Raw genomic sequence first — 25,726 nt, forward strand, 5'->3', positions numbered from 1 at the left:
TTCCAAAGCCGACTGTAATGATTGGGCTAACTTCACTGGGATGTTCAACTGAGTGCTATGGACCCTTTTAAAAAATATCATCTTGAATGTTTTCACTTACCGTGTGAATATTTTAGCTCGAGGCTGGGAATGTACCAAAGATCGCTGTGGAGAGGCAAGGAATGAAGAGAATGCCTGTCATTGTTCTGAAGACTGCTTGACCAGAGGAGACTGTTGTACTAATTATCAAGCTGTATGCAAAGGTACATATTTCTATCACTTTTATCTATCCTGAACTGATAGAGGCCAGGCCTATGGGTAATGCCAAGTATTTTTTTTGTGAAAGCGCCTCCATCCTGCCACTCCCCCACACCATACACATTTCATTTTCTGTTCTTTTGGGGGTGAGGGGGTAGTTCTAGTTTCTTGTGCCCTAGGCTCACAGGTGCTGTCAGTTCTGTGGAAGCAGTGTGTTTTGGATTTGGTGATGGTGGGAATACTTTGTGTCAGTTGGAAGTGATGCTGACAGGCTGAGTGGAGAAGGAAAGGATTCTGCATGCTGAGATGGATTCTAAAACACCTTTGAAGTGTATTGTAAAACAAATAGTTTTATATGTGCTCAATTGTATTACGGTGAATACAGTACTGTTTAGTGGCCTCAATAAGGATCGGCTTAGCTTTGCTGGGTGTTCCATTTAAAACAAACCCAAACCATAAGAGTCTCTGTCCTGAAGCACTTGCATCTTGTCTTACATCAAAATATAAGAGATACATGGTGTGAGGACAAGGGAAGGATGACAGGAACACATGGTTACCTAGAGTAGGTACGTGCAGGATTAGATGGTCTCTTTGTGTTCTCTTTAATTACAGGTCACTCCGTTTTTATTGGAAATAGCTTCAATAATCATTACCACAGTGGGGTGGTGAGTGGGCTGTGAAGACTTCATTTCCATAGTAATCTTGATCCTGTTGGAACATATCCTGCCTTGTGTAGGTGTACCTCCTCTATCTGAGCGGGTCTTCTGGCCATTTGGCCTTGCTTCAATACGCTTCTGCATGATTCAATAGGATTTACCCAGAGATCAGTCTCAGCTGATTGTTAGCCTCCCCAACGACTCGCTTTCAGAAAAGGTTTTTCTTTGGAATCTTCATTTTCTTCCCCACTTCCTTTCTGCCAAGCAACTCCATACGTTCAGAAGGTGAGGAGGATAGTCCAGATACACACCAGCGTAACTGAATGCAGAGACTACTTCCTCATCTCCAGTTCTGCAGTGGGGAAGGAAAACTAAATATGCCTCCTCCAGCAAGTTTTAGCAGATTGCATTCTTCCCAACTCTGAAGAAACCCTGGCAGATTAATTGAGGTTAAATGCTAGTTGTAGTTCCCAGTTCCTGCCTTTTGAGGTGCCTTTCCTTAGAAAGATAGGACAGAACAAGTAGTTAAAGCCATCCCTTGTTTTAATGTACATAGAACATAGTCCTCATTTAGCCAGCCAATAACAAAAGATCTCTGTGACCATGGCACCATTACAGGAGCGACCTTTCCATAAGAACAGCATCTCCATATTATTGGTTACAAATTTACTTTTCTTTTAATATTAAATGTGACACTCTAATTCTTGTTCCACTCAAACAAATACTTCACATCTCTTGCCTATGCCAAGATCTCCTTCTTCTTGAGTTCCTCTGTCTCTCTTGCTCTCCCTTATCAGGGCCAATTGGGATTGCTGCTGTTCAAAATTGTATTCTATGCATCTGCTTTTTTTTTTAATTGAGGAAGTACAATTCCTTTTAATAACACCAATGTCGTCATAAAGCAAGTAGCAGTGTCTGATGATCTGACTTTCTTCTGTCCTGTGACAGTACAAAGTGTGTCCCAGGTCTCAATGAGCGTGCAGTGGAAACAGTAGCAAAAAATGTAGTGGAAAATAATTGACTACACAACCTAATACTGTGGTCACGCAGTGCCCAAAAGGGGATCAGTTCCAGCTAGGCTATGAAACTAACAATTTGTTAGCAACCAGTATGAAAGTATAATGCTGCTTTTGTGCTCTATAACTTTCAAATGTTCAAACCATGTGAAAACTTGCACATAGGATCAAGAGGAAATTCCTTTACTCAGATTTTAAGTCATGCTTTAAACAGGTGCTAATTTTGTACTTCAGATGTTCTTGTTGAACATTGGCATGTAATCAGCACATTCATACTGCTGCCTAGGAGAGCAATGGGTATAAAAACACGTTGCTCACAAAGTTTGACAGTATGACCTGTTGTATGGCATGTGGGTGGTTTTTTGGTAGTCTGGTACAATTTGTAACTGTATTGACAATTGTTCTAAAAAATGACATTCCTTTCCATGTAGGAGAAACTCACTGGGTGGATGATGACTGTGAAGAGATAAAATCTCCTGAATGCCCAGCTGGGTAAGTTTATTTTATTTTGAAGTTGTGGGGAAGACATTTGTTAAAAGAGCTGACTAAATCGTAGCCACTGGCTATAAGTTGATAAACTTGCCTACTTCACTTCACTTATGCATGCACCTGAACCAATACCCAATTAATTTAGTGGAAGTCTTTCCTTTGACTTCAATAAGCATTGGATCAGACCTGATGCGAGCACCCTTCAGGCCAATTTTCTTTAAACATTTACATCCAAAGGTACCCGTCTTATACAGTATTTAAAAACAAATAAGATTCAGTGGTGCTGGAACACTTTTTTTACAGTGGGGGTGCTGAAAGCCAGCGAAACTATAAAGCTGGTGTCCCCAAACTTTTTACCTCCTTCCTTCCCCCCCTCCCCCCCCGAGCTGGGGCCAGGAGCAGGGCCGTGGTTCCGGGAGGGGGGATTTGAAGAGGGGCCAAGGGGCCGGCAGACCCTGGGCATGGGGCCCTGCGTAAAACCTGCAGCACTCCCTGCACCCGTAGTTCCCACGCTTATGATTAGATTCTGAAACTTAACTGATTTAGACCATGATTCAGCAAGATATTTAAGCATGTGAATAGCTTTAAGCATTTGTGTAGTCTCATTGAGCCCAATGGGACTGTTTCAGGCACAGCGGAAAGTCCCTAAAAGTGTGGGGGCCACCTGTGCCCGAACTGTGGCCCTGCCCCCATGCTGCCCCTTCTCCCTGAGGCCCTACCCTCTCCTTCTGGCCAGTAAAAAGTGAAAGGGACCATGGATCCCTGTTCTGGCACCCCTGGACTTTTCACATGTTTAAAATTAATCATGTGCTTAGGTAACTTGCTGAATCAAGGTTTAAATTTAGATGTAGATACCTAAATAAGGGGACTCTTTCACAGACATACCGGGCATCCACCGCTCCTATTTATTTAAGTGGGAGCTTAAGACTTTAGGTACCTAAGAATGAGTTCATTGAGGATACCTAATATTGGGCACCCACGTTTGAAGAAGTGGCTCTCCCGGCCTCTGCATGAGCTTTGGGATACTTATACATCCTGGCTGTGTTTGCCTCTCAAGAGGAGCAATGTGGCTCTTTGTTCTAGGAAAGAATAACAAAATGAGTACTCATCTTCTTTACCGTGTTAGAGCAGCTGGTCTCTCACATGCTGTATGTGGACATTAAATGTCCTGTGACTCATAGACTCATAGACTCATAGACTTTAAGGTCAGAAGGGACCAATATGGTCATCTAGTCTGACCTCCCGCATGATGCAGGCCACAAAAGCTGACTCACCCACAACAGAATCTTCCAGCCTGCGACCCCTGCCCTATGCTGCGGAGGAAGGCGAAAAACCTCCAGGGCCTCTGCCAATCTACCCTGGAGGAAAATTCCTTCCCGACCCCAAATATGGCGATCAGCAGAACCCCGAGCATACAGGCAAGATTCTACAGCCGGACTCTCATTTTACCCGCGATGGCCCGTTAATGCCTATTTGACTAAAATCACATTATCCCATCAAACCATTCCCTCCATAAACTTATCAAGCCTAATCTTGAAGCCAGAGAGGTCCTTTGCCCCCACCGTTTCCCTCGGAAGGCTGTTCCAAAATTTTACCCCTCTGACGGTCAGAAACCTTCGTCTAATTTCAAGCCTAAACTTCCCCACGGCCAGTTTATATCCATTCGTTCTCGTATCCACATTACTACTAAGCTGAAATAATTCCTCTCCCTCCTTGGTATTAATCCCTTTGATATATTTAAAGAGAGCAATCATATCCCCCCTCAGCCTTCTTTTGGTTAGGCTAAACAAACCGAGCTCCTCGAGTCTCCTTTCATAGGAAAGGTTTTCCATTCCTCGGATCATCCTAGTGGCCCTTCTCTGTACCCGTTCCAGTTTGAGTTCATCCTTTTTAAACATAGGAGACCAGAACTGCACACAGTACTCCAAATGAGGTCTCACCAGCGCCTTGTATAACGGAAGCAGCACCTCCCTGTCCCTACTAGAAATACCTCGCCTAACGCATCCCAAGATCGCATTAGCTTTTTTCACAGCCACGTCACATTGCCGACTCATAGTAAAGACCCTTGCTCTTTACAAAAACAGAAAAGATTTGTGCTTGTGAGGTGTGTGTGTGTGGTGTTTTTGTTTTTTGTTTTTTTGTTTTTTAATTGCAATTATATGTGTGTAAAAATGTATGTATTTGACCGTATTCCTCTTATCCAACCCTTTATACATAACTTAGCTTCTTAGACTGTAAGCTCTTCTGGACAGGGACCATGTCTTTGTATGGGTCTTTATAGCACCAGCACAATAGGATCGTGAGCCTGATTTTGGGCTTCTGGGTGTTACTGAAATATAAATATTACTAAACTATACTGATCTACTAACTCTAAAATTTATAGACTTCTAACTGTTGTAGTATTTTAAACTCTCATTACTCTAACCGAATGAGCATACGAAATAGTTTTCGAAATACTCCTTTCAACTCTTGATACGTTAACATAGCCTTTGTTTCAGTTTTGTTCGCCCTCCTTTGATCATCTTCTCTGTCGATGGCTTCCGTGCATCATACATGAAGAAAGGGAGTAAGGTCATGCCCAACATTGAAAAACTAAGTAAGTAAATGTTTTATTAGAACAAACAAACAGGGCAATCTCTTGTTCTCATATTGTTTTCATTGTTTATATAGCACCATAAACCAACAAGGTGCTGGGCAGTAGAAGAGCTGCATCAAACACAGCTGGCTGTCTGGCCCAAAGGTCTAACAATCTAAAGGCCTATTCTTATTCCCAATGAAGTCAAATGGCAAAAGTCCCATTGGCTTAAATGGTGCACAATTTGATTAGGCCTGAAAGAGACAGGCTGGAGCAGTGCAGAACAATACTATAAGAATGGCAGAAGTGCATTGTGGGTGGGTTTTTTTTGGGGGGGGGGAGGGGGGGGAAGAGTCTCCCAGAACAGGTGCAGTTTTTTGTTTTTTGTTTGCTAAACAAACCTGATCTTGAATTCAACACGTGTAGTAGCAACTGTGTGCACTACTGTATGCGAATGGGAAGTCTGGTGAAAATTTCCCTGTGACAACTCTGGAATTACAGTTTCAGACTGATTAATACAGTGTGTTTGTCACCTGAAATTAGCATGAATTTTCTGGAGTTACTTTACTGCTAATATGGGCAAACTTGGAGTGAAAATGAGCTGAAGGACTAATTATATATGGAGATATACCTATCTCATAGAGCTGGAAGGGACCCTGAAAGGTCATCAAGTCCAGCCCCCTGCTTTCACTAGCAGGACCAAGTACTGATTTTGCCCCAGATCCCTAAGTGACCCCCTCAAGGATTGAACTCACAATCCTGGGTTTAGCAGGCCAATGCTCAAACCACTGAGCTATCCCTCCCCCAGGAGGGAAGGGGAGCACTTCTTTCTTTTCAGTCTACCTAGTTTTATACATCTATAGCCAAACTATTTCTCTTCATCTTTTTGTACGAGGGAAAGTGTTGTCATATTTTAGGCCATGCGTGTCTATTTAATACGTATGCTTTAGCATTGTTGGACTCGGTGCTTAAGCAGTAGAGTTGTGTTTGTTTAAATCGGTTCAAACATGTTTCTTGGTATTTGTTAATTAAGCAAAGGTCTTCCTATCTTTCTGCCTTCAGTGTATGATCGTCCCACTTTTTAACACCTGTATTTTCTGTTGTACTTTCAGGATCTTGTGGAACACATTCTCCCTATATGAGACCTGTATATCCTACAAAAACCTTCCCTAACTTGTATACCCTGGCTACTGTAAGTCTTTGAGGGGGATTTCTTGAATATAATTAGAGGGACTTGCACATCATTTACAAACTTGGGAATTGTGAGGGAGGAATTTTTAAATAAAAACTGGTTAACGTGGTCAGTCACTTTTTGTATTTTTTCCCCCCCTAAAATGGAGTGGGGGAAGAATCAAAGTACTTTGAGATTCTTAGATAAAGTGTGCAGTATAAATGCAAAGCATTTATTATAGCCTGCTGCTTTTTTTCCCTGCCTGCTCCTGTAATGAAGTGATTCATACTCCTATTCTGTAACTGCAGCTTACAGTTCTTATGGAAATAAATTTGAAGTCACAAGAACAGACCCTCAGTTGATGTAAATCTGTGGTGTTGTTTTTTTTCCCATTGAAATTAAGTCAGTGGAACTATGCACATTTACACCAGCTTATTATCTGGCCCACATATTTGATAATAGCCCTGGTGTGAGTGCAGGGCTATGAATCAGGAACTCCTGTGTGCTAATGACAACTTTGGCATTAATTCCCACTGTTGCTTTGTATGCAAGTCACTTAGCTGACTTGCCTCAGTTCCTTCTTTTTTATGCTAGGAATAATACTTACTCATCTCTCAGGAGTGCTCAGGATTAAGTTACGCTTGCTAAGCAATATGAAGGTAAAACATGATGAAATTTAAATGCTAACTATATTATTATTATTTATTATTATTACTGTTATTTATTTTTGTCACCAAAGAATCACTTACTGTCACCAGAATATTTTACAAAGATGAACTGAAAGTACTACTTTAAAGTATTTTCATACTGGATGAAATACATTTTTGCCATTTAAGTAAGAAAATAAGTGATAGCTACATTAAAAAAGATCTAACTGCTGAAGTACCTATGCTTTAAGACAAGATCAGGGTATGCAAATTATCTCGTACTGCTTTAATGAATATCTAAAGTACTAAACATAGTTTTAAGATTAAAAAAAAAAATCTCTTAATTCGGGTGAAGATTACAGGCAGACCCAGTTTTCCATTCTTAAAGAATTTACTGGTATTTGTGGATAACTGTGCACAACTGCATTTTACATGTACTAAACGTTCACTAATTAATCTACTTCTGCACAAAGGGACTCTATCCTGAATCACATGGAATTGTTGGCAATTCCATGTATGACCCCGTATTTGATGCCAGCTTCAGTCTTCGAGGGCGAGAGAAATTCAATCACAGATGGTGGGGAGGTCAACCAGTAAGTTTCAGACTTTTTTTTTCTCTCCTGTGCTTTGGAATACAGCCAATAATAGTAGCAATAAAAATACATCTGTGAACAATTTTAACCTAATCTCCTGACATGTGGCCCAGCTTCTGTCATTTTAATGTAACTTCTGAGCTGGCTCTCGCTTTTCAGAATAGTAAAACCATTGCTTATGCAACATGGCTCTTGCTGATATGTATGAACTAGATGTAGTTAGAAATATCTTGTTTTAGGAGGCACAGTTTAACTCAAATAGTATATTTTCAGAGTGTGGCGCATGTCCAAAGTATATGTAATTCTGCCTCAGTGGAGGGGAATGGACTAGAAAAGTGATACTAAGACTGAGGCTTGTGAGCCACATGTGGCTTTTTAATGTGTCTCCTGTGGCACTTTGCAGCACGTGATATTAAAACACTGTGTGATTTAATTATTAACCAATCGGGGTACTATGTTCCAAAATAACCCTTGGTCAGTAATTTTTCTGTGAGAATAATTGTGTGTGTGTGTGTATAATATAAAAAATAGTAAATGAAACAGTGAATTCACACTATTGTGACTCTTTTGGGAATGTTGATAGCAAATTTTGCTCCTGAACCACTGAGGTCTGAGTATCCCTGGACTAGAAGATCTCTTGATGTCCCTTCTGGCCATACAGTTCTATGATTTTATAGTGTTTCCCTTTAATTTGCACATTACAAGTTTTGTCAGGTTTTAGTTCTGTTATAAACATACACACACAGGATTAGATAAAAACATATACTCTTGCTGGAAGGTTGTAACACAGTGCTACTTTTATATCTTAGAATTCAGAACAATAATACACAAGACCCCAGAATCCGAGAGAGAGTGACAGGCTCCTCCCTAAGGCAGTGAGACAAAACTCATCTTTCTTACCTTTAAATGGACTTTTATTTCAGACTGGCTCTGCTTTCACACTTTTCTACAGAGCCCTCTGGCCTGTGAGCAGGACCAGGAAACCCCTCCCCCCAACTTTAAAAGTGATAATTTGCAATCCCAACCCAGTCCTCAATACACCACAAAGGGGGGGGGGCAGGGAGAAGAGAGAGAGAGAGAGAGTGTGAGACTGACTGACTGAACATTTGTAACATCTCTCTCACCCTCACCCACCCACCCCTATGAAAGTTATGACCAAAGGGACAATTATGATCACCTACTCTCACCTCTTGCATAACACTTCCCTGAATTAATTCATGCTCCAGTTGAACAAGATCATATCTCCCAAGAAAAACATCTTGGAAATAAGACATTTTGAATTTTAAACTAGCCTTGGACCTTTACCCTGGGCCAGTAGTTCTTCAGCTGTAAGGCTGCAGTTTTCAAAGGGACCTCAAAGCAGTTATTTTGCATTGAAATTCAATGAGAATTAGGTGCAGTCTAAATATTTGCCACCACTTTTTTTTTTATTCCAAAATGGGAAAAATGTAAAAGACAGGGCCTGGCTTCATACAGTGCTTGAATATGAAAGACCACTTAAGTGCTGTAGATTGACTTAGCACTGTAGATGCCACATCACCTGCTGTGTTGAGTGGGATAGACCAGCTAGTTCTTGTAAATGTGTCCCAGAATATTGTTACTGGCAATAAAAAGTGGCTGAAGACTTGAGTCTAAACAAAGGGCCATGAGAAGTAGTAGTGACATGATTATGGGGGAGTTATGGAACAACTAATGTCCTGACGGAGTTAAACTCTCAGATGGCATTGGCCGGTGTTGCAAACACTATTGAGGATACTGGAATAATGTGATTGATCTAGAGAAGTTTAAAAAAAAAAAAAAAAAGCATGAATAAAATAAGAAATTGAAAGCCTACTTGGAAAAATGCAAGTTAATACATAAGGGAGGGAAAACCCCAAACCACAGATAATGAGGGAGTAGAGGCTTGTGAAAGCAGTAACCCTGACAGAGACCCAGCGGTGGAGAGGGTGGAGAATAAGATGGCCAAAAAAACCCAAATGACTCTTAATCTACATGTACAAAGGCATTACATAAGCAGGGTGGAAGGACCCTTTCTGTCTGCCACTGGTGAGGTCACCAGAATATCAAGGAAATGTAGAGAGCAGCCAGCAAAATACAAATGATGAAAGGTGTTGCTGAGGAAAGATATTATACATCTCTATATAAGTAAAAAGTATTCTATAGCTTAGTCCTGCTCCCACCCAGAGTCAGCCTATTGCTTTCTCTAAATATCCGGTGGATGTAAAACTCAACGAGGGAGCTGAATTGTTCAAGGTGGTAGAGTGAAATTAGGAATAAGAAAAAGGAATACTAAATGTGTATGTCAGGGCAAGCTTCCTGAGCGTTACATGCTTTAGATTATGGCATTGTGGGGCAGGGTGACTTGAATTGTGTATGGTTCAGAAATATCCTATTCTGGGTGGAAAGGTAGGGTAGAGAATTGGTTCAATGCAGGCTTTGGATGATTGTGTAATAATTATCATTAAAAAGTTCACTTTAGTGATCAGCATCTCATGGGAACACACAGATCACCATGTGAAATCAGTGGGATTTGGCAGATAATTTGTCTCTTATTTCCAAGGGAGTATTTATCGGAAGGTAACTTGAGGGCATAAAAAAAAAGAAAAAGCAAGTTTTTGTAAATACTTCAGGGTACAGTAAGTAGCATTTAAAACCTGATCATGTGAATTCAGCAACCTAGTTCTCAGAGTACTGAAAACAAGATTTTTTTATTATTATTTATTAAAAAGGTGGCACATGGTACCATCGGTGTGCAAATAAAATATCTGTCTTACCCCTAGCTGATATCCACGTAGAAATAATAGGCATCTGGGCCAGCGGGCTCAAAGGAGGAAGTAAAAAACTGATTCTTGATACTCGCAGTTCCCTTCTCAGTGTTTTGTGACATCTAGTCTAACCATAAGAACAAAACTAAAACGTGTCTTAACCAGTAATCAAAGCCATATTTATTGTTGAAAATACTGATCAGATGGTGTATTTTTCTTGTGTAGAATAGTTTATATGGTCTATGAACCATGAAAATCACACTTAGCCTTGTCAGTAGACCAGTCCCTTCCTTCCCTCGTCAACCAATGTGTCTGCTACGCTACAGGAACAAGTTGTCTAAAAAAATCAAATAGAAATGGGTAATAAAAATGAAAAGTGTGCTGGATCTCCAGGACCTATGGCAGGATTTTGTAGTGTCCCAGAGAAATTTGCCACTGTTTTGGAGCCTCTCTTGGGAGAGGATTAAACCCTTCTGGATGACTTTTATAATCTTAAAAGCTTTATTTTCAGTGTACAGCACTGATCTTTTTTTAATGAAGCTCAAAATCTTCATTCAATGCCAAATCTGATTTGTAGAAGTTTTTTTTTTTTTTTTAAACTTCCTGTTTTTCAGGCGTAAACTCAAATGGGTGAATGCCATTTATCCTGCAGTGAAGGAATGAGTAGGCCCATGCTTTCTTCCAAAAAAGGCATTGTACTTTTCCAACTTTTGGTCCACTAACTTTTAAATCATGGCTGTATAAAAACCGCAGTACACCGCATAGGCTCTTTTGTAGCATTTCTGGTCATTAGCCTGGATTTGTCCCCTGTGTCATGGTTGGCTGGCTTTTTCTGAAGTTTTACTTTCACTTTAAATTGAGACTGGAAGCATTTAACAATCCTTGGGTTGTGTGTTTTTTTTTTTTTTTTTTTTTTTTTAACTTGAAGTAAGAATTCAAAAGGGCCTGGTGAGAAGTCCTGAACTGTGCTGCTGGCCAGCTGAGGCTCTAAAAGGAACATCATGTTCCTAAACCACCTCCTTACTCTTCGCTGCTGTATATTAATGAGTCACTGAAATACATGTTGTGTCTTAATGCTGTGTTTATAGTCTCTAGACATTAGGCCCAAGTACTACACAGATTAGAAATATGTCAGTTTCAGGGGTATATAGCAAGTCCTACATCTAAGTAATCTCTATTTTTGAAACAAATCAGATTTGCCTCTGTTTAATAGGAATATGCTGTATTGGCTATCAAAGGATCAAGCTCAGGCTAGCAGGGACTGGGAGCATGGAGGCAGCTGGAATATTCCCTGAGGGAATAAGGAGATCATAGTTTACTCAAATAGTCTCTTGCAACCAACCTAGGAACAATATTGATAAAAGGAGAGAGATGGGGCTCTGCGGGAAGCTGCAGCCAGCCTTTTTATTGTAAAAGGACTGTCAATTGTTTAAAATGATATTTTCCTGTTACTTCGTGGTCAATAGGGGGAAAACGGATATCCATAAGAATTTAATTCCATAAGCAACTTTTTTGGCTTTAAATTGGCAAATCCACCCTGTTTGTCTGACCCTGTCTCAGCCAATTACTAGGTAATAGCTTTCTGACACCAAAAACGTCTGACTGTGCCAGAGGGCAATTGCACTAAACTACTCTTAGTCACATAATTATCTCAGTCAGATAAAGGGTGCATAGTAGGGAAGGGGTTAATGTATATTTTACCTTTTTGTAGTAGATGCATATGAAACAGCTCTGGTTTTAATTCTACATAGTTTGTACCAAATTTGAATGCATTTATTTACCTCAGAAACCCTGTAAGTTGCTGTGCAATCTCCCCCCTCCCCCCGGCCCATTTCTTAACGAGAAAGGGATTTCCCACCCAGGCTTTGCCTCTCCTCAACCACAGATGGTGTATACAGTACCTCTGCTTCTGACCAGAATTTCCCTCCTTGGCCAGCTTGCAGAAGAAGTGTTTGTACAGTGATCCCACAAGAGCCAAAATGCAGTGCATTTACTTTATATTGGCCTTGGCCTAGGATGTGCTTTTGCTCGTTCTTTCATAATGCAACAAATACTGGGCAAGCTTTATGAAGTGATTTAGAACTTATTTTTCCACAAAAGATTAAAAGTAGATAGATGTTGCACTTTGCTGGCTTTCACAATCTAGTCCAGAAGCCATGCCAACTGATTTTCCTTGTAGTAACGTACATACACAAAGGCAGTATTGTCTAGCAGTTTGACCAGGAGACTGGGAGTTCTGAGGACTCCTAGGTTCTGTTCCTGGGCGCTGCCACTGATGTCCTGTGTAACGTTGAACAAGTCGCTTAACCTCTTTATGTGTCTACCTACTAATAAAAGGAATAGAGGTATTTAATTCAGAGGTATTTAAAGGCATTAAACTATTTTGCATGTTTACAGTGTCATATATTATCTGCTCAGCTGGATTTGGGTACTGGCTGTTGCACTAGAGCTGAATCTTTGGGTCCTTAATACAACAGACTTTTCTGCACTGGAGAAATTAAACATGCTCTAATTCTTGTGATAAACAGTAATAGGGAATACTGGATAATGTTTGAAATGTTGTTCCCCTCCCCTCTGTGCTAGTAGGGCACTTTAATAATGTAGACCTACTACAGCTTGCAATACAGGCTGTGGTGTGGTGTGATATAAGGTACATGCATGTTACATAATATAGTTTCCACTAGCAGCTAAAACTGATGTATTTACATATAGCAAATAAATGACTTAAACTCACAAATGGTGCTGACCCTGCAAAACCAAACACAGCAAACTTTGGGATAACTGACTTGAACAAACATGATAGCCAGAGAGGATTGTAAAATACATTTAAATTTATAGGTACAGTACAGGAACTTTGAGGTTCATATAACTTTAAAGTTGGACACGAACCAGCAAGGGAGGACATTCAAAGATAACCCTTATGCTTTGTTCTCCACTCTTGCTGTTCTGGAGGGAGGGAGGGATAGGATGTCTGCCTTATTTTTGTTGTCAATTGGCATTTAGGCTAAAATCATTTGTAATGTCCATTATGTTATCCATTGGCGGGGAGGGGGGGAATTATATCCTGCTCTTTCAGGGCAATGAATTCAGTGTAATATGTCTGCTGCAATCCTAAACATGGTTTGGTGTTTATTAAACTGCAAAAAGAACAGGAGTACTTGTGGCACCTTAGAGACTAACAAATTTATTAGAGCATAAGCTTTCGTGGGCTACAACCCACTTCTTCGGATGCATATAGAGTGAAACATGTATTGAGGAGATATATATACACACATACAGAGAGCATGAACAGGTGGGAGTTGTCTTACCAACTCTGAGAGATTTATCACTTCAAAAGTTTTTTTTTCCTCTTACTTAATTGGCCTCTCAGAGTTGGTAAGACAACTCCCACCTGTTCATGCTCTCTGTATGTGTGTGTGTGTGTGTGTGTGTGTGTGTGTGTATATCTCCTCAATACATGTTTCACTCTATATGCATCCGAAGAAGTGGGTTGTAGCCCACGAAAGCTTATGCTCTAATAAATGTGTTAGTCTCTAAGGTGCCACAAGTACTCCTGTTCTTTTTGCGGATACAGACTAACACGGCTGCTACTCTGAAACCTAATATTAAACTGTGCATCTATGTTACATCTGGATGACCATGCAGTCTCCCCTTCAGATGCCCTGAAATATTGCTTCCAACTTTTTGTTGTTGTTGTGGATCTGGGCATGAAATTGCATGACAGCAAACTTTCCTTTTACTTCTACAAAAATAAATGAAAGTAGTTTTTCAAATGATCCTATAATGTTTTATTGTCCGTGTAGCACAGAGCTAAATTTATGTTACAAGGTCATGACGGTAGTCTGCCAAGGATAAGAAACTGATTCAGAGACCCTCTTCCCTTTCCATAAGGCATGAGTTCAAATATTGACTGTATGGGTAGTTAGTCTTTAATGACTTCTGAGTGCTCATTGTTTGAGGAGTTGTTGGACTAATTTCAGATCTACTGAGTCCATGTTCCAATACCAATATAATTGCAGTCTCACCAATGTTAGGTAGGCATGGAGGCAGAACTAGTTTCTCTGTGATAGGACAGGTTGCTCGAGTACAGTGTAGGGAAGCTTGTACTGCCCCTGCTACCCTTGTATCTATTCACAGAACAGTTATAATGTAGAGGATTTAACTCTGCTGGGCTGTCTCTTGTCACATCTTAAACTCAGTCCTGTAAGGCTGTTATATGTAGAAGTCCCATGGACTTCAGTGGGTGTCTCTCACACACAGGGCTTTCAGAACCAGGCTTCACGTGAGCATAACACTGAAAAGTAGACCGGTCTTATGCATTAAGTCTCATATTCCAAGCAAAACTGTGGTGTTCACAGAACATGCCCTGATCTGTGTATGCCATTCAGCAGGACTTTTGTAAAGAGGCTGGGCAGAGGATCAGAATTAAAACCAACTATCAACCTCTCAGCTAATATGCAGGATGCCTTGGCAGAAGTGTGCCAGTCTTAATCATTAGTCTGTAAAGCTACTTGGTCAGAAGCAGGGTGTCTCTTGGTGCATGTGCTTAGAATCGCTACCTAGAAATAGACAAGGTCATGGTTAGTTTCTGCAGTAATCATAGTTAGGATTGGTACGAAACTTTAGCTACTGTTGGAGGGCTTGATTGATCTTTATTTTCTGACCAACAACAGGCAGGTGTAACCACTTGTTTTGGACTGTAAACAAACAGTAAAGAAACAAAAAAATTGAGAAATAAGGTTTGGAGGCGTTGCGGGTGCAGGCATCAACTATGGAGCTTTTCAAGGAGAGAAAAGTGGATTGAAAGGAGGAGTGAAGCTGCTTATTAATATCTTTGTGTAATGAGAACAACAATATACCTAGATTAAATGTTTAACAACAGTAGTCTCCAATATAAAAATCTCCATTTTCAGAGCACTTCAACACTTCATTAAATTAGTTCTTTTAAGACTAAAGTAAGATGTGTGCAGAAAACGCAGGATGTGGCTGTGGAATAATTCATGCACAGGCAACCATCTTTAAGATGATGATGAACATATATTGACACAGAAGGTTCAGAGTTAAGAAAGGTATTTTCTAATACATGGCCATTGGGAACTATTTCTTGTTCAGCCAAAGTGGTGTGTTTTTTTGTTTTTGTTTTGTTTTTAAGAAAATCTTCCAAGCATGTCTTCTAGTTTGAGTAACACATTTTTGACAGATGTTTGCTAAATTAGTGTTCTCCCAGTTTTGATCAGAAAGAGGCCAAGATGGGATATTGCTGTCCTGTGATGGCTACAATGGCTAGAAATGCCTCATGTAGGCCACACAGCTACATCACTTCCTGTTAAAGAGTAATAATGGAGATTTAAGGTGAAATGGAAGAAAAGAGTAAAATGACCCTCCACATGGCTGCAGGACAAGGTGGGTGAGGTAATCTCTTTTATTGGACCAACTTCTGTTGGTGAGAGAGACAAGCAATTTGAGCTTACATAGAGCTCTTCTTCATAATTTCCAGACCTGAAGAGGAGCTCTGTGTAAGCTCAAAAGCGCTCGCTCTCTCTCTCTCTCTCTCTCTCTCTCTCTCTCTCTCTTCTCTCTCCAACAGAAGTTGGTCCAATAATAGAGATTACCTTACTAACACTCTCTCTCATATCCTGGGACCACTTGGCTATAACACTGCATACCTCAGCATGGCTGACTAAACAGTTCACTTCCCCAAAATCTGTATAGAACAGCATGTTTTCTTACAAATGCTCAAATATGAGATGGGATTCTAAAGGCTACACTTTACTTTCTTGTTTATGGTAGGAAAACATGTTTTGAAAAAGTTTGCTTTAATTTTCTTTTTAAATCAAGATTCGAGTACTATTTTATAATCCTTTTATATTTTCCTCATTAGATATGGATTACTGCTACCAAGCAAGGGGTGAAAGCTGGGACATTCTTCTGGTCTGTGTAAGTGACCTTTATTTCTGGAGACCTGTAGCAAATAATTCAGACTTAATTTGGTGTAAGTAAATGTTCATTAGTTTCCCTGGCTCTAAACATTCAATAGCTTCCCAGTCAAAGAAAGCTGCCCCTTTTTCTTTTTTTTTTTTTTTTTTTTAACCCCTCCCACCCCATTTCCCTCCTCCCACTGTGGTTTCTTTATAATGTTGTTTAATAATATATTACAATGTGACATTTACCTTGGTCCAGATCTTGAAGACCTCTTTGTGCAGGGCTCCTGAGTTGAAAATAAGTGTGGTTATGTTGTTAATATTCAGCTAAAGTTGAGCAATATAATTATCTGGCAGCTTAGTCTCAGGCCATGTCTAGACTATGGGCGCTACAGTGGTACAGCTATGGCACTGTAGTTATATCTCTGTAAATGCCTGTTGTGTAGTTCTCCCCTCCCCCCTGGTTGCTGTAGAAATTCCACTTTCCCATAGCTAGGTCAAAGGAAGCTACAACCTCGCTGTGTCTACAGCAGGGGTTAAGTTGGCAGAGCTACAGGGCTCAGCTGTGTACATCTTTCACACCCCTGAATGCCATAGCTATGTCAATCTAACTTTTTTTTTTTTTTAAGTGTAGGCCAGGCCTTATCAGCAACATATTCTTTTAACCCTTGGATGTGATGGGTGTTTATAGGAGCTTCTTCTACCCTCCAACCACTTACAGCATTTGGCACGATGAAAATGTGCCAGCACTGCACCCTAACTAATTCAGAAATTTCCCCTTCAAATGGACAGTCATTTTTAAAAGACAAATTTTCATGTTTTGGATAAAATATCCTCTTCCCCTTGCTCCAATCCAGAAAACCATTCTGAGGCTCCCTGCTGTTTTTCTTCTTTACTGCCTAATCCCGCGTTCAGCCAGCCATCTTTCTAGCTGAAAATGGCTGGATATGTATCATTTCTGAGCTCTGAAGGATTACTAGTGTGAAGTGAGATCATCCCATTTTCTTTCTTCTGCCAAACTTTGGCAGCAGAGGTCCTGTTGTGGAACTCCTTTCTGGAAGAAAGCAGACTATGTTCAAATTGAAGTATTAAATGGATCTTTCCCGTTTTTTGATTAAAGGCTTCCACCAGAATTGTGCTCTTCAATTTTGTGCAGCCCTTGAATATCACAGTGATATGTGCTATTTTGATGAAATGGGAATTTTATGAATCCTATGTGTGCTTCAGTTTCCCCCGGTACTTTGCATTGCTACCCAGTGGGAGCTACCGGGTTAAATCTGCTCTTGGGGCAGTGCAGGAGGCATGAAGTGTGTGTGCTGCCCAGATGTCTGTGGTGGACTTACTGCGGCATTAAAGGATTGGCTGAGGCTCACCAAGGTCAATGGGAAATCTGGGAAGACCATGGAAACCCCTGGTGGACAGCACATTGACACCTAGCAATCAACAACCAAGAGGAAGGAAGCTTTCTCCCCATCTCTCAGCAGGAAAGCTGAACAGAGGCCAGCTCGAGAACAAAGGTCTGAGAGGTGACAGGCAGAGTTGACCTTTGGGAAAGGCTGGACTGCTGTCACCTTGGGCAGACAAAGGGACACAGATTGAAATGGAGTCCATAGCAGCATGGCTGGCAGATTGCTCTGGTGTCGCCAGATAAACCATGCTTCTCTGTGCTAAGGACTTCCAGTGCTGTGTTCCAGTTGACTCATAAACCCTGCATTGTTTCAGAAAGGCTGCCTGGTGTAACTGCAAATACTTGCTGAGGTACCTGTGTTCCTGAAGAGAGTAAAAGTCTGACTAGGGATATGTCTTCACTACCAATGTTGCGGCACCAGCGTTTGGGGAGAGCTCTCCTAGCGCTGTAAAAAAACACCCCCACGAGGGGAGTAGCTACCAGTGCTGGGAGTGCGGCTTCCAGCGCTGGTGCACTGTCTACACTGTGACTTTACAGTGCTGAAACTTGCATCGCTTGGGGTGTGTGTGTGTGTGTGTGTTTTCACACCCCTGAGCGCGAAAGTTTCAGCACTGTAAAGTGGCAGTGTAGACAAGGCCTAGGAGTTTCTCAAGTGGTGTTGGGCAGAGCTCATGGTGTGAAGCAGGCGTGCTGAAGCTTAGAGGTTCAGTCTCTGAGGTGGTGTGGCTACAGGACCTACACTTAAAGAATGAAACCCCCTTGGTCCAAGAGACTGTGTAAAAGCTAGGGCGTACCACAGATCCACAGGATCTGTGACAGCTATGAAAATGTCTGTGATAGACAGGCGCTCCCTCTACCATGCCCCCACCCCTAATCCGCATGAGTTCTAACTTGCTGGCTTAGGAGCAAGGGACCTCACTTATTTTCCTTGTTTGTTAGGAAAATATGCTACCTCTAAATAGTCACGCTGGGCATGGTGACTAATGGTTTTAAGTAATTCACATTATTTTGAATCTATTGTGTGGTTTCATAATTAAAAATGCAAACTTGAAATAATTCTGGAAGTAGGGATTCAGCCACTATATGTCTGAAGAGTGTGTATGCTCCCCAAAATTATAGCGCGTGCACTTTTGGGCCCAGAATTAACGTTGTTTTGAGAATTTGTAAGTCGTCCCTTAAGAAATTTAGCAAACCCCCTTTATTATTCCCAAATGATTTACATAATGGAGTGATGCAGACTCTTCAAACTTACCATATAGTTAAACTCACTACGTTTTGAGGAACAATTTTTTTAGGATTAATGGTAAAAAAAAATTTCTCTCCATTCTTCGTAACTGGAATTTACTTGTACAGGAGAAGCTGCTGAATGTTGTACTACAGAGAATTCAATCACCTATTGTGGACTTTGACAGCATAGGGGGACAGCCATGTAGTGAAACCATGAGCCAAAAAGAGAAATGCTGCTTTAACAGTTAGTGTCTGTGGTTCCAGATTCGGTTACACTATTATGCACTAGTCATAATTGTGTGATCATTGCCCTGTAGTGACACCATGCACGGTTATGGCTGTTTGGGTGTCTGAACTGTGGATTTCCATACCTTAGAACGTTGGAACTTCTTTTAAACTAAATCCAAGAAATTCAGAATTAAGATTTGTAATGCTTGTTTTTGTGATAAATTACATCCCGCTAATGTTTATACCCTTAAATTACCATATACATCTTACACCAATATACAATCTTAACCCCAGTTTAAAAGTCTCATCTTTTTGTATTCAAGACAAAAAGCTATATGAAAGATTAACAACTCTGTTTAATATCTACTAGAAGAAGAATTTTTAGTCTCGCTATCCAACTGGGAAGTCCCAGTATTCTTAAGGAGGTTTTGGCAGAATAAAAGTTTCAAAATTGTGAGCGTCATGGTGCTGATTGAATGGCGGCATTCTAAATGTATCTGTAACTTTAGCGCCCTTGTGGCCAAGATGGAGTCTGCTCTGCAGGCAGCTCTGGCCAAGAGAAGGCGCACGTAGGAACGCAGCAGGGAAAGTCCCTTCTACCCTGTTCCAGAGTAGAACAGGAGAAGCTGCTGAACCCCCAGAGTGAACATGCACACACCGGAAGAGTACAGTGACTATAGGAAAGTGAAATATTTATTCACAGAGGGATGAGAGGGGGAAAAGCAACATGGGGAATTATAGGGGGAGCAGTAAAACAGGGTTGCATTCAACACAAGGCCCCATAGGCCCAGTGGTAGCACAGTCTGAAAGGGCAGACACCGAGCAATGTGTCTGCACACAGAGTTCAAGAGTCCTGGGCAAAGTTCCAGTCCAGTGGTGAGTCTTGGGTGCTCCTGATCATATTCGGTGCCAGTGAACTTTCCCCAACAAACCCCTCCAGTGCCCTCTTTGCTCTCTGCAAAGCCACACAGAGTCATCACCTCCTCACTTAACTAGCTAAGCACCTCCCTCTTTATTACCAATGCAAAGTCACAAGCCCCAGTACTCTCGGCCCCAGACAGCTCTGGGCAGCAGCGATACTGGGTCCAGCTCCGGTCTGTCCTTCTCGGGCGATTCCTCCCTGGCACAGTGCTCCCCCCGGCTCCTGTCCTGGGGTTTCCCCGGCCGGCCGCTTTGTCCTTCCCAGGCTTCAGGCAGGTTCTTGGCTGCTTCACTCTGTGAGGGGCTGCTTGCTGCAGCCCTTTATGTCCAGAGCTCCAGACACACATACTCTTGCTCTCCCCTCTCTCTGCTCCACCTCCCCCCAACAGCACTTTCTCCTTCTGGAACAATCAGCACTCCCCCCCCCCCCACCCCCCACCCAGGGAAAAAGATTTAAGGGGCCATGCTCTCTGAACCTCAAGGGGGTTACATATCTGAGGGATAAACTGGTTTATACCAATTTAAGCCCTGATTCAGTTCCCACCAAAGTCAATGTGAGCCTTTCTAATAACTTCATAAGAATGGCCACCCTGGGTCAGACCAAAGGTCCATCTAGCCCAGTATCCTGTCTTCTGACAGTGGCCAAACCAGGTGCTTCAGAGGGAATGAACTTCTGGCAAACAGAGGCTAGGGATACCATCCCTCCCCATCCTGACTAATAGCCATTGATGGACTTATCCTCCATGAACTTATCTAGTTCTTTTTTGAGCTGTAATAGTCTTGGCTTTCACAACATCCTCTGGCAAGGAGTTCCACAGGTTGACTATGCATTGTGTGAAGAAATACTTCCATTTGTTTTAAACCTGCTGCCTATTAATTTCATTTGGTGACCCCTAGTTCTTGTGTTCAGAGAAGGGGTAAATAACACTTCCTTATTTAGTTTCTCCACCCCAGTGATGATTTTATAGACCTCTATCATATCCCCTTTACTCGTCTCTTTTCCAAGCTGAAAAGTCCCAGTAGTAGTGGGAGCAGATCATGTAAATGCTATTAATGTGAGTAGTCCTTACTTAGGCTGGCAGTACTGTTGACTTCAATAGAACTACTGTTATGAGCAAGGACTACTCACATGAATAAAAGTTTACAGGAATGGGTCCTTATCCATTGTTACATAGGATAGTAGACAAATGAACTATTTCCTTGAAAGTGGTGGCTAAAATGAGAAATAGAGGTTAATCGGACTATCTTTTCAGTATAATACATGGAGTTGCAGGAGATGTGCAATAACTTGAGTTGCAAAATGGGAATGAAATTTGAATGTTAATGAACAAAAAAAGAATATTTGGCTTGTCCATGATAGGTCCTGATTACGGTGTTGGATGCAGCTCATGGTATACCTAATGATTATCTTCTCTGTACACAACAATAACTAAACCTATTTTTCTTTTTGTGGTCTAGTGTCATCCCCCATGAACGCAGAATATTAACAATACTGCAGTGGCTAACCCTACCGGACAATGAAAGGTAATTCCTGTAGTGGTGTTCTTTGTAAACTTCTAAGTTATCTTCTCTTTAAAAGTAGCTGGAGCTGCAGAAACAGATGGAATGTTAGTGTTAAAAATTATTCTTGCCAGCATTCAGTATTACTGTTCTTTGTAGCTCTTAGCTTTTAACCAGCAGTGTTTCAATCCTCCTCAAAAAACCTCTGATGCGAATGTCCTTTGATTATTGGGGAACATTTAATTACATGGATTAATGTTGGCCGTTTTATGCTACTTAGTCTAATGTGGCTTAATAAACTTCTAGTCAGTGGTAAATGCAGAAGCTGCACCCTGAGGCTTGGGAAAATGTCAAGGTCTTAATTGTGTTTTTTATTACACAAGTTCTCACATGCTGCAGACTGCATAGCCCATGTGAGCTGGTATCGTGATCTCTCCTTCTTACGGAACTAAGAGAGAGTGCGCTTCCTCAGACTGTGCCCAGTATGCCTCCCTGCATGTGTTCTGATATCGAATGACGTTCTGGAGCAACTAATTGCTTAATTATACTTTCAAAAACCTCTGACTGAGCAACAATTTTTTACATATGGCAAACAATAGTTGAAAGGCTGACTTAGCATGACCAGGCAATTTCTTCTTCTTTTGTGGTTGAAAGCAGACTATTCTGAACAAAATCTTTCTTTCAGGCCTTATGTTTATGCTTTCTACTCTGAACAACCAGATGCTGCTGGTCACAGATATGGTCCTTTTGGCTCTGAGGTTAGTATAGTTTTTTCCTGTATAAAAGTTACACATCTCAAGGATCAACCATGCCATTTATGGAATATGTGCTAACACTTTACTCCTGAACTGAGGTGGCTTTCTTATCTCTCAGTGCTCTTCCTATCTGTCAGAAAGGGAAAACAATTGGCTAAAATAAACAGGAACTTATGACCAAGGGTCATTTGACATTAAGAACTGTCTCTCTGTATAAAGTTCACATTATGGAGGTAGGTATTTGATTGGCAGAGGTTTCAGGTGTGAAATTAGCTGGTATAACAGCACAATTTAGTGCTCCTTAATCAATTTACCCTTCTTAAAAAATAGATCCTATATATGAGAGGCAGAAAAGGTTGTTTGTTTCTCTGGTATGTTTCCTTGGGTGACCGGGGAGGGTGAATATTTTTTTCAAAGTTGACAATTTGAAGAAGCCTGGTTAATACTCTATTCTAGAGTTGGAAAACCATGGTTTTCAATATTTGGTCTATGAACAAGCGGTTTGGTTAGCCCTGCCAGTACTGTTCCCTCAGAAATGGACATAGGTGTCCTAATAGCATGAGATAGGGAGCTTTAAAATCCATCACTTCCCAGAGGTGCTTAAAGCACCCTACTCTGTTTTGTCCACTAGTGTGGGCTCAGGAGTGGTGACAAAGGATTCAGAACTCTCATGAATTGCACTGGTTACTTACCAAATTACTACATTTTTCAAGAACATGCAAAAGCCTGTACAGGAGCGTGTTATCTTGGGGATATGGAGAGGCAATATTAGTTCTACACCTAAATATTTAAATACACTTGGCAGTTCATCTTGGACACTTTACTCAGGCAAAACTCTCACTGAATTCAGTGCAAATTGTGGAAGCGCAAGATTAGACTCTTAAAATTAAGACTAAATGTATACACTTCCTTTTAAAGCAAACAACTTTTTATAAAAGCAACAGCACTTAAAATTTTGGAGCTATTTCAGGTACCTGCACTTCTTGAGTTGCTGAAAGCACTTTGTTGGTAGCCCCATGTCTCACAGTGCACTCAAGGGGTGCATATGTCCAGTATAATCTCTCAACCTGTTTGCATAAAATCCTTGTATCTATACCTGTTAAAGATGGCAGCACTCAGAAACTATCCTTTAAAACACTTTAGAATGTCCAGGGTTCCATTTCCACTTACTTGTTAACCTCTTGTCATTTATTCATTCAGTAATTTTCCATAAAAATCTCTAAACTCTGAAAATTTTCTCTGTGTTCCCTTCCCTAATATCAGTCATGCCTGTAGATGAAGGCAATATCTCTGCTGTAACAGTCTGGATACAGACTCACAAGCAATAATATATGCATGTGATTAAAACTAAATGTGAGCCATTATTAATCACTATGCACCAGCAATGTCATCAGTGCTGTGCCAGGCAGAATAAAGACACTCTGGTCCAAATAACTTCCCATCTAAAATCTATAAGCCAAAATATTTGCTAAAAAGGGAAGAGTTCTGTTTGACTGTCTGCATGTGTCTTCTCATTGTTGGCATTAATGGGCAATATAGGACTAACAAATCTTGTGCATCAAACTAAAAGAAAACAGTAACTTCAGAGTGTAGCTTTCTACAGAACAGAGACACTTTCTCATTGTGTCCTTTCACTGAGGTAAAGCAAAATTTGAAGATGAAATTGCATATGTTCAAATTTGAGCTGTAAACAGGCTCTTTGGACAAGCTCTCTTAGGGCCTAATGCTATGAGGTGCTTAGCTCAGTCACTAGGAGTTGAGATTCTCAGTACCTTGTGGGATTAAGATGTTTCCCAGTGGTAGAGTTTCTAGCTAACCTTTTCTCTATGCAATGTAGGAAGTTAATTGGGTCTTTTAGAAAACAGCTATCCAGAAGAATTCTAAGATTATTTTTTACCATCTAAAGTCTAGCCTGTAATTATATGACTAAAGCAGGGTGATTTAAGAGGGTTTTTTTTTTTTTTTTTTTGTTAAATAGCTTCACATATTGACTCATTGAATGGAGAACAGGCTGTTCTATGGATGAACATATTTCAGTTCCCAAATTTACAATAAGACATGATTTTGTAAATGTGGATTTAAAAACAAACACGCAGCTTTCTAAGACTTGTTAGGGGCATGATTTCAGGAGGGAGGAGCTAGAAAGTGTTATGTTTATCTTGGTGCTTCTTCCCCCTGCCCCCCAGTTTCTGGGAGCTCTGAGCCCCTCCTAAATCAGCTGGGAAGGAACCCCTCAGTGGGACCCCACTAAGCTGCTTCCTTAGTAATGAGAGCTTGACCTCTGCATGAAATCATTCTTCTTTGTACAGAACTGGCAGAACTTAGACACTTGGAATGGTTCTGACCAGTTTTTCCTCTGTGGCAGTTGAGCAACACACTGGAGCTTGGAAACAAGCTCTTGAACATTGTGTAGTCTATTTAAGAGGTGTGTGTGGTGGTGTGTTTTTTTTTTTTTTTTTTTTTTAAGTGAAAATCTCCTTATAATGAACTATTCTTGCCTCATACTCACTAAGTTGAGGAGCAGCTTTGCTGCTGACTTCTCTGGATGGAGAGAGGGGGGGAAAATATTCAACACACCTCTTGCAATGTCGAGTGGATGTTTAGTATAATTTACTAACTCACTAGCTATAAAATTATGATTTTTTTTTTTCAATTTTTTTTTTTTTAAAAGACTTGATCCTTCCTGGTGCTGATCATTTTCAACTCCCAGGGACTTCAGTTGACACTGAAACCTTGCAGGAAGTGCTCAACAGTCTATACATTGAGTGCACAGTACATTAACATTTAGGAGTAAAAAGGAATAGAAGCACTCAAAATTTGTGGGTGAAATTCTGGTTCCATTGATTGAAGCCAACAGAACCAGGATTTTGCCCAATATGTTGACTACAATAACTTGCAGTATGTTTTGTTTTATTAGGTGTTTCAGTGTAAGTGAAATTTATTACACTAGAAGTGTAACGTTGTTTTTAATGAGACCTTCACAAACGGCTCTTTTGAACTAGGAAATTTGTTATAAAGCTTTATTTTCAGAATGTATTGATGAGAAATTTAAAATGTATGCCTGCCCTTGGTTATTTCCGCAATTCTGTTTTTCTTTTCCCTTCTGTGCTTCTGCAGTGACACTGATGGGTTGTCCTTCTGGGACGAGAGGCAGAGCTTTGGCTGGCTAGTTCCCACCTTTTGTTATGTCTAGAAAGGGGGGATGGATTTGTTCATCTTCTTCCCGAGGGGCCCCCTACCCCCCAAAAAAGAAATAACCCTTTTCTGATTCTTTTCAAGTGAGGCTAAGGTTTGGCTGGTTAACAAGAACTTGGCTTTTCTTCCTAGCTAACTTTGAAAGAAAAATATTTATTTAAAAAAATATATAAATATACATACTACTGTAAGTGCTCTAAGTAGATCAAAACCTGTCATGCCTAAACTCTATTCCTGCTGCTCTTCTAACATGCAGTCTTGGGACAGCTCTTCTAAGTGTTCAAAATATCTAGGTTTCTTGCACTGGCCAGTGTGTGTCTGGCACTGTCAAGCTCTGGCTGAGTTTATTCAGGGACAGCGTAAAATGAGAATCCTTCCTTTCCCTGCTGCTCCTCTCATCAGGACTGCACAAAGCTTGAAAC

The 25,726-nt window shown here is 40.8% G+C and overlaps 1 protein-coding gene across 3 annotated transcripts in view; it reads left to right on the forward strand.

Moving 5' to 3' along the window:
* Nucleotides 1–25,726, forward strand: part of ENPP2 (ectonucleotide pyrophosphatase/phosphodiesterase 2) — a 64,885-nt gene that overhangs the window by 8,979 nt on the left and 30,180 nt on the right. For all 3 annotated transcript variants that reach the window (XM_065397673.1, XM_065397674.1, XM_065397675.1), the window contains exons 4-11: nt 117–242; nt 2,341–2,401; nt 4,897–4,994; nt 6,086–6,165; nt 7,265–7,384; nt 16,031–16,086; nt 21,313–21,378; nt 22,040–22,112. In XM_065397673.1, the coding sequence (XP_065253745.1) occupies nt 117–242; nt 2,341–2,401; nt 4,897–4,994; nt 6,086–6,165; nt 7,265–7,384; nt 16,031–16,086; nt 21,313–21,378; nt 22,040–22,112 (680 nt within the window). The remainder of the gene's footprint in view (nt 1–116; nt 243–2,340; nt 2,402–4,896; nt 4,995–6,085; nt 6,166–7,264; nt 7,385–16,030; nt 16,087–21,312; nt 21,379–22,039; nt 22,113–25,726) is intronic.

The sequence above is a fragment of the Emys orbicularis genome, chromosome 2, assembly GCF_028017835.1.
Source record: "Emys orbicularis isolate rEmyOrb1 chromosome 2, rEmyOrb1.hap1, whole genome shotgun sequence".
In the NCBI taxonomy this organism is placed as follows: Eukaryota; Metazoa; Chordata; order Testudines; family Emydidae; genus Emys; species Emys orbicularis.